We start from the raw sequence: 9,676 nt of genomic DNA on the forward strand, positions 1-9,676 counted from the left end.
AAAAATTTTTTTTAATAAATAAATAAATAATAGAAAAATCTAAATTACAGCAATATTAGAATATGTCAGTCACATAGGAAATATGTTCATTGTATCTGGTGTCATATGGTCAATTCTAATAACAATCATCCAGGCAGACACACGTTTACTTAAAAAGTCTATAAAATCAAACAGAAATCATTTCATGCCACCTAACGCCCCACTTTACCTGCTTTTCTATATTTCGGAGAAGTAGTGTAGGGCTACTAGGTGACATTTCAAAATCATGTTCTGGTGAAGGCTCTTGACTGTCTTGTGAGACCTGCGAAGTCCCTGTAGTGTTTAATGAAGTTGCTTGGTCTGCACATATTATTTGTTTCTTCAAAATTTCTTTTGGAAGTTGACATTCTTCTAGAATCACAGTCTCCTAGACAACAGCAATAAAGAATTAAAAACAAAGTGACTGCTAAATTATCTTAGATGTTAAAATATAAGTGAAATCACACATTTCCTCCCCTACCCCTGGAACGGAAAACAGAAAAGTGGGTGAAGGGAGATAGTGGTTGGTGTAAGACATGAAAAAATAATAATTTTTAAATTATCAAGGGATTGTGAGGGTGGGGGAGGAGGGAAATGAGCTGATACCAACGGCTCAAGTAGAAATAAAATGTTTTGAAAATGATGATGGCAACATAAGTCCGAATGTTCTTCACACAATAGATGTATGTGGATTGTGATAGGAGGTGTAAGAGTCCCAAATTTTAAAAAGTTAAAAAAAGAAATCACACATCTTTATTAGCCCTTGCAAATTAGAAAACACAAACTCAGAATTATAATTTAACTGCAAGATTTGGCAGTTTTACAACATGTAGAGAAAGTTTTATGTATGGGTTAATATTTGGGCTTATACAATATCACAATTTACAAATATATAGTTACCTTTGTTCTTACTGGTTTTAGTTATTAGCATGAAAAGAATATATATTTCCTAATATAGTCTTCAAATAATTTGGTTACTAGCATTTATTTAATTTCCACCTGAGTTTCATGTATGAATATCCAACTTCATAACGTAAAATATCTCATTTAAAAAGATCCAAGCAATCCTTTGTTCCCTCTCAGATGTAATGGATGTAGGAAAGAATGAGGGGAAAAGGTGTGTACATGTCTCTTCTTATTCCATCAACTATCTTTATACATGTTGAGAAGAAATAAGTAATTACACACATATACACACATCTATAAGATATACTTTAATTTAAATTCCTACTTACAAAATATGTTTCTATGGAAAATTTTATCTTGTGCTTCAAAAGTCCAATTTCCAAACCTTCCAAACCTTTTGTAGCTTGCAGCCATGCTATACATAGTTCAGTGAAAAATCATATTTTAAAAATTCAACCAGGAAGACATTCAAAGTCAAATTCATAGTCATTTTTCCCCTTAAACTTACTCTGGATAAAATTCTCACCATGTGAGAAGAGTATCCGATGCTGAATTTCTATAGCACAGAACAGAGAGGAAAGAATATCCAATCATTTGGAAACACTGCAAGGAGAATTAGTTTCTGTTCTAAGCATAAAAATAATTCTCTAACACCCTGGTAGCATAGTGGTTATGCCTTGGGCTACTAACTGCAAATTTAGTAATTTAGTAATTTGAAACCACCAACCGCTCCACAGGAGAAAGAAAAGGCTTTCTACTCCTGTAAAGAGTTACAGTCTCAAGAACGATGATGGCAACAAATGCACAAATGTGCTTGACAGAATGGATGGATGTATGGATTGTGATTAAGAGTTGTACGAGCCCCCAATAAAAGGATTTTTTAAAAAAAGTTACTAGTCTCAAACCCACATGGGCAGTTCTCTGCCTTACAGGGTCAATATGTGTCGGAATAGACTCATGGCAGTGAGAATAAAAGATGAAACATGGTAGAAAACAAATACATAAAGGGACTTCAAAAAGGTTTTGGAAAAATCCCATTTTATCAATCCATTTGTCCACAAACTTTTAGAAGCCCCCTCATGAAGGTAACTTTTCAGAAAAAAATGAGTTGTGGCAATTGAGACAAGTAAAAACTCTGGTATAAGATGAAAGCAACTTCCCCAGAGAGGACAGCTGTTACTGATAACACTAGAAGTTTTTTTTCCCCTTTAGGTCCTCATTGAGAGGGATGCTGTGTAAGAAAATATACAAACAGTTGTCTCAGAAACATCTTTATTATTCACATAAAGTGACAAAAGCTACTTTTAGGCAAGGATTCTTAAAGTTCAAAATATGTAACATGCAATTTAAAATGTGCAAGGGCACTAGTAAAGGAAAACAAAACGATGAGAGAGACCATTTGATTTAGGCTGTACAGTCAGCCTTTCTCCAAAGAAAAAAACTTTCTGAAAGTGAAGGGGAGTCTTGGTGGAAAGCTGGAGCAGGAATAGGGGGGAATGTAGGAATTTGTGATATACCAACAGAGCTTCTTCAAGAACTAAGAAAGGATGCTTTCAACTTCTTGTCTCTGAAAATGTAAGCACATTTTAGAACTCATAGGACCCCATAGGACAAAGCATGACTACCCCTGTGGGTTGTCAAGGCTGTAAATATTTTTTGAACAGAAAATTAGTATTTTTAATTTTTTAAAAATACTTTTATTGGGGGCTTTTACATCTCTTATCACAATCCATACATTCCTCCAGTGTGTTGAGACTGTAAATCTTTATAGGAGTAGAAATCCTCGTCTTACTCCCTTGGAGCAGCTGGTGGCTTCAAAATGCTAACCACAGGTAGCATAACATGTAACCCACTATGCCACCAGGTCAAGCTGGAGTATGGTAAATAAAGGGCAAATGACAAGTTGAAGATTTAAAGGTTGTAGATACACTAGAACATTTACTTACTATACTCTTGCTGACTCAGGTATAAGCTAGCACTTATATCACCATTTGCTGTCTAGCTGATTCTAACTCAAGGAGATGCCATGTATGCTTATTAAAATGAGACATTTACAAATAAACATCTCAACCTCTTTCTGTCTCCCCTCTAATTTAACTATGCAAAAAAGGTAATTTTCCTCTCAAGATACTTTAAAAGGAAAGCCTGTGTCAAGATAGTATTACCCTTCCCTTCCGTAACAGTTACATAATTGCTTGTCAACTTGCATAGGGGTGGAGTCTAGCCTGTCAATCAGGTCGCAGCTTGATGACAGCATTTGGAGGCGCCACAGAGATCCAGATACACACATACTCTCTGCTTTTTATTCCTAATAACAAGACACATGGAGGTACACTAGAGCCCTGGAGCTGGAAGAACCACGTGGAGACCCACACCAGCACTGAGATGCTTACACCGCCACTGGATCCCCAAGACTTTCTACCCACTGGCCTGTGATATTCCTGCATTCAGTGTCATTATGTGTTCCGTGAGTCTGAAGAGGAAATTGTAGATTGGTATTGGACATATGGGCTAATATCAGACTTATGGACTTGATCTGGACTGGGCTGATGTTTTCTCAATATTCAATTGCTCTTATATATGAAGCTCTTTCTTATACATGAGTGTCTATGAAATTGTTTCTTTAGTTCACCTGGACTAACACACCTTCTTTTCTTAGTAGAACTCAAGAAGCTGTGAAAGCAAAACAATATTGTTTTGCTGTGAAAGCAAAAGAATACTGCTTTTTCCTCTTAGTATAATAGCTCAATTAAGCTGCACATAAATTAACATCTAAAAGAAAGGTCGAAAGTTCATCACATTTTACTATTGTATAACTCTAGAAGCACAGAGTTCTTCTGTTGTTAGTTTTAAGATTATTAAGAATGAAATTAAGAGTAATTTTCTTAAACCTTCATTTTTTCCTACATTAATATTTTAACAGCTATTAAGATTTATCTTTTATTTAATCAGGATTCTGTAAACCCTGTGAGCACAGTTCTACTCTAACACACATCAGTGCCGCTATGAGACAGAATGGACTCCAAGCATTACAAATACACAAGAGGACACCCATGATGGTGAAGAGTCTGCAATCTCTGTGAAATCAGATACTGTTCACATCACCACTCCAGTTCACTCTGTCCTAGCTCTTACTCCAGTTATAACACTCCAAGGGGCAGACAAGCAGGCTTAGATCCCTTTTACAGAACATACCAATCAAGCTCACAGAGGCAGAATGTTTTGTGCAAGACGACCAGCTAATCATAGGTAGAGTTTAACATATAAGTTTCTTAAATCAGAGTTCATATTTGCTTATCACATTATCACTTCCTGATTCCTGTGACCTCTTTCCAATATGGGAATTAATTTCTTAATCATTTACATTTTACATTTTTAATGCATTTTTAAAATAAACACTTTAACACTATCACACTGTTGGATAATGTTATTTTTAAAATGCATTTACAAATTTACAAATGGATTTTTAAAAAAATAAACACTTTCCAACAGTATGATATATAAGCTCTGTCTCCCAAGGGGCATACGCCATTCAAGTCTATATAGAATAGACAATAAAAGCATAGCTCCAAACTTAGATTTGTATGAATACGAGTTCTCTCATGTTGGCAGTGCTAGCTATCAGATGGTCTGTGCTAGTTAATCTCTCTATGCTTTTGTTTTCCATTTGCATTAACAGGAGTAATAATACTATTTACTTCTAAGAATTATTTTAGGAAAAAATAAGAATGTACTCATATGTAGTATTTATTGTTTATCATTATTCTATGTGGATTGCATTTGAAACTTAGGTATATAATAGACTCCTGATGTTTCAGGATTTTTTTTAAATCATTTTATTAGGGGCTCATACAACTCTTATCACAATCCATACATACATCAATTGTATAAAGCACATTTGTACATTCACTGCCCTCATCATTCTCAAAACATTTGCTCTCCACTTAAGCCCCTAGCATCAGCTCCTCATTTTTCCCCTCCGTCCCCACTCCCCCACTCCCCTCATTAAACCTTGATTTATAAATTTTTATTTTGTCATATCTTGCCCTGTCCGACAGCTCCCTTCACCCAATTTTCTGTTGTCTGTCCCTCAGGGAGGAGGTCACATGTAGATCCTTGTAATCGGTCGCCCCTTTCCAACCCATCCTCCCAGTATCGCCACTCATACCACTGGTCCTGAAGGGATCATCCGCCCTGGATTCCCTGTGTTTCCAGTTCCTATCTGTACCAGTGTACATCCTCTGGTCTAGCCAGACTTGCAAGGTAGAATTGGGATTATGATAGTGGGGGGGCATTTAGGAACTAAAGGAAAGTTGTATTTTTCATCGTTGCTACATTGCACCCTGACTGGCTCGTCAGGGGATCTCCAGTGGCCTACAAATGGGCTTTGGGTCTCCACTCCACACTCCCGCCCTCATTCACTATGGTAAGATTTTTTTGTTCTGATGATGCCTGATACCTGATCCCTTTGACACCTAGTGATCACACAGAATGGTGTGCTTCTTCCATGTGGGCTTTGTTGCTTCTGAGCGAGATGGCCGCTTGTTTACCTTCAAGCCTTTAAGACCCCAGACGTTATACCTTTTGATAGCTGGGCACCATCAGCTTTCTTCCCCACATTTGCTTATGCACCCACAGGATTTTATAAATAGATCATGCTAACAAACAAACAAAAAACACCATATTATTGAGAATGAGAGAGGTCAGAGCAAAGACCCAAAGCCCATCTGTAAATAGTGGGACATCCCCTCACAGAGGGCACACAGAAAAGGGATGAGTCAACCAGGGTGCAATAAAGCACTGATGAAACATACGATATTCCTCTGGTTCCTTGAGGCTTCCTCACCCCCCACTATCATGAGCCCAGTGCCTAGACCAGACCACATACACAGGTACAGATAAGAGCTCACAGCACTTGGAATCCAGGAACAGGAATGGGAATAGCAATACCAGAAGGGTAGGGGAAGATGGCGAGTGGTGGGGTGGAAAGAGAAACCAAACACAATGATCGACACATAACCACATGCCACCCCCCTTCCAGGGGGACAAACAATAGAAACTATATATAGGAGAAGGGAGACAGCAGTCGGTGTAAGATATGAAAATAACAATTCATAATTTATCAAGGGATGGGGGGGGAGGGGAATCTGATACCACGGGCTCAAAAGAAAGTAAATGTCTAGAAAAGAATGATGGCAACATATGTACAAATATGCTTGATACAATTGTTGTATGGATTGTTATAAGAGCTGTAAGGGCCCCCAGTAAAAATCTTTTAATAAAAAAAACATCATGTTAACTATCTAAAAGCAAATATATAAATAAAACCGCAGTAATTAATCATCTTCATTTCAAAAAGATGTAAAGAGAAAATACTACAAGAACCCATTTTGGACAAAAAACATATTGTGTTCTGATAGTATAATTCGCTGACATTTTCCATATATTAAACATAATGTTATTTTTTAGAATACAAAAAGTGAGATGCACAGTGAGTTGAACTAAAAAAAAGTAAGGCTATGTAAATTATCATTAAAGTTACCATATATACTTGTGTATAAGCCGATTTTGTTCAGCACATTCTTAATGCAGTTTTTGTGGTAAAATTAGGTGCCTTGGCTATATACTCGAGTATATATGGTATGTTTCTTTCCTTAAAATAACTTATTCCAGTAGCTATTAAGTCATCATGCAACTTCAAAAAAGTTTAAGAAGGATATATGGCTTCTTAGAATATACAGGATGTTAAAAGAGCCTTTTCCAAATCAAAGCAACATAAACCTGACTGTCCAGAATCCAATATAAAATGATGACTAAATCATTAGGGTAAGTGGAAACTTAGAATCCACTTTCTTGGAAGTCTTCAAATGGTTTTTATACCTACATGTTTCTTAGAACACTATTTTTTTTTAATGCTTGCAATTTTAGGTCCTTTAATGAAAATTATCAAACGGGATAAATTATCTGGTGATCTTGAAAGAACTGGGAAACCACTGCAACTGAAGGGCCCAACTAAAGGCAGTCAAAATTCATACCACCACCATGATTCCAGCTGGTAGCAACCCTGTAGGACAGAGTAGAACTGTCTCATAGGGTTTCCAAGGCTGTAAATCTTTATGGAAGGAGACTGCCCCATCATTCTCCTGTGGAACTGCTAATGGTTTTGACAATTTGACCATTTGGTTGTAAGCTTGGTATTTTAATTACTAAGCCACTACAGTATTTTAGCATGAAATTTTCATCAGGTAAACATTCTTGAATATGGTTCCCTCAAATGTGATCAATGGAATCTTCAAGTTTTCACTTTTATGTTTTCCTTCGTTTTACATCTCAAAAGACCCAAAACCAAACCCACTGCCCTCAGTTGAGTCCAACTCACAGTGACCCCCCCATTTAGATCAGACTAGGTTCCTGTTAGCTGGTTAGGCAGTTAGAGTCTAACTGCCAACCTTGCAATTTGTGGCCCAACACATAAACACCACTAGTAAATTCTAAAAGGCATTAAACTATATCCACTATTTCTAACTTACTCTATAACCCTTATACAGCTCCTAGTTCTACTTCTTTGAATACCAAAGACATTTCCAATAGATTATGTTGCTTCATGTCTTCAATTTTTTTAAAGGAAAGGTTCTCTTTTCTGGTTCCCTTAACTCACTATTTATCCCCCAAAACCATACTTATGTATATTACCTCTTTACTAATGTTTTAAAATAGCTGTATCATATACAGCTTCAGGAAATTTTATTGAAAATTTTTTATCGATCCTATGAGAAAAAAAAGTATTTCAAGTTTCAAGAAAATATGACTAATTTTTTTAGAAGCTTTGCAATCTAAAAATGTATCTATCTCCACTCACTAATATGCCGTTAGAACATGATCAAGATAACAATGAACAACTCATTTGCAAAAGGAAAGAGTGAAGAATATATACACAATGGGAGAGTTCTACTCTGTCACATGAGGTTACTATGAGTTAAAAACTGACTTGGCAGCACTTTAACAAAACAACAGTGGGTCTATATTCAGAAATTCTACTGGGCAGATATTGAAAAAGCACATAATCTTCAATGTGATGGGTAGTCCTTGCTTAAGCCATTATTGTTGCTGCCTACAGGGTGATTACCATTCATAGCTTTCTATGGCTCTTAATCAGCCTCTGGAATTTCTTCCTCTTCTATTACCTACCTTGGCAATATAAGTAGATGTTTATGCTTTCTTTGTGAACTGAACAGTTTTCAACATGTTTCTTGCTCACAGCCAGTTAAGGTTATGTTGAAATTGGGATTGGTTTAAATTGTGAACAATAAAAGGCTCTTTTTAGAACAGGCTAAAAGTTTCTTTGGTAGTAAAATACAATGCAAAACTCAAAGGCTTCTGTCTACCTATCTGCTTTCAGGCAATTCCCCCGTGCTGACAATATACCTACAGTTTTTGAGACATTCACAAAAGATTGTTACCCCCTTCTAATTACTGTATCTACTCCTTCCTTTCCATCGCCCTCTGTCTTTGCGTCATTGGGATCTCCAATAAGTTGTTGGACTTTGACCTTTGCCCAGAATAATTTTATTCATCTCAAAGGGTTGTACTGGACATCATGTGTTTTGCCTGCCTATTTTTTTTAAATCCCTGTAGATCGATTCAAAGGCAAGGTCCTAAATCTCTATAGTTCTTGTATTTCCTTTTACTTGTGCTTTTAAACAGATAGATGTGAAAAAGCTAATTAACTTTAGTATCAATTAAAAAAAAATATGACCACACAAAGTAAAAACTAATATAAAGAATAAAATCTAGCCAGAATATGGTCAACAGAGTTAGCAAATTAGAAGATAATAAGGAATTTTTTTTAGTACAGAGACACAAAAATTAAAGAACTGCTAAGAAGCACAAAATACTTGTTTTATCTTCTCAGCCTGTTTGAATTTCAGAAAAATACAATAGCAAAAAACAGCTGAATTATGATAGAGCATTTTGTAAAAATGAAAATATAAAACCCTCAGATTAAACATGTATTCTGGAAAAAAAATAAAAACATTATGTCCATATAAAGGCTTATGAATATACACAGAAGCTTACACATAGTGAACAAAATGGAAATTCCTAAATTTCCACCAACTGGTAAATGGATAAACAAACTATAATACATGTAAAAATGGAATACACTACTCAGCAATAAATGGAACAAACTGCTGATAGTAAATGAAGCCACATATAAGCAATTACATATTTTATTATTTGATATATGACACTCTAGGAAAGGTAAAAAGCATAATAACAGAAAGCAGATCAGAGATCACAAAGGGAACAGGGGTAAACTTTAGAAGGTGACAGAAATGGTAATGGTAAGGGTGGTTTCATAACTCAAAAAACCAGTCTGTGGGAGTTACATAGTCTGGTGTCAATTTGGGACTTGAGAGGATTAAGAGTGAAGGGGTGGAGTCTAGTCTGTCATTCAGATCATAGCCAATGACACCTGATTGGGCATAACCTTCTCCTGAGAATTCTGGGGAATTTGGTATTTCCTCCTTGGAGGCAGGAGACACCTCTCTCTCTCTGCTCACTCACTGGGAAACATTGCAACTGACAAGACACATGGATTTACGCTAGTGCCCTGAGCTGGAGAAACCCCATGGACCTACACGGATGCAACCAGACCTCTGAAGCGGGAGCAGCTATGTAGAGACCCCTGCCAGCGCTGAGATGCTTACAACACCACTAGATCCAAAGACTTTCTACCCACTGGCCTGTGATC

The 9,676-nt window shown here is 36.5% G+C and overlaps 1 protein-coding gene across 5 annotated transcripts in view; it reads right to left on the reverse strand.

Moving 5' to 3' along the window:
• Positions 1-9,676, reverse strand: part of KANSL1L (KAT8 regulatory NSL complex subunit 1 like) — a 121,297-nt gene that overhangs the window by 41,818 nt on the left and 69,803 nt on the right. For all 5 annotated transcript variants that reach the window (XM_045295256.1, XM_045295235.1, XM_045295243.1 and 2 more), the window contains one exon: positions 209-406. In XM_045295256.1, coding sequence (XP_045151191.1) covers positions 209-406 — 198 coding nt within the window. The remainder of the gene's footprint in view (positions 1-208; positions 407-9,676) is intronic.

The sequence above is a fragment of the Echinops telfairi genome, unplaced genomic scaffold, assembly GCF_000313985.2.
Source record: "Echinops telfairi isolate 266 unplaced genomic scaffold, ASM31398v2 ScPeMD7_3;HRSCAF=10, whole genome shotgun sequence".
In the NCBI taxonomy this organism is placed as follows: domain Eukaryota; kingdom Metazoa; phylum Chordata; class Mammalia; order Afrosoricida; family Tenrecidae; genus Echinops; species Echinops telfairi.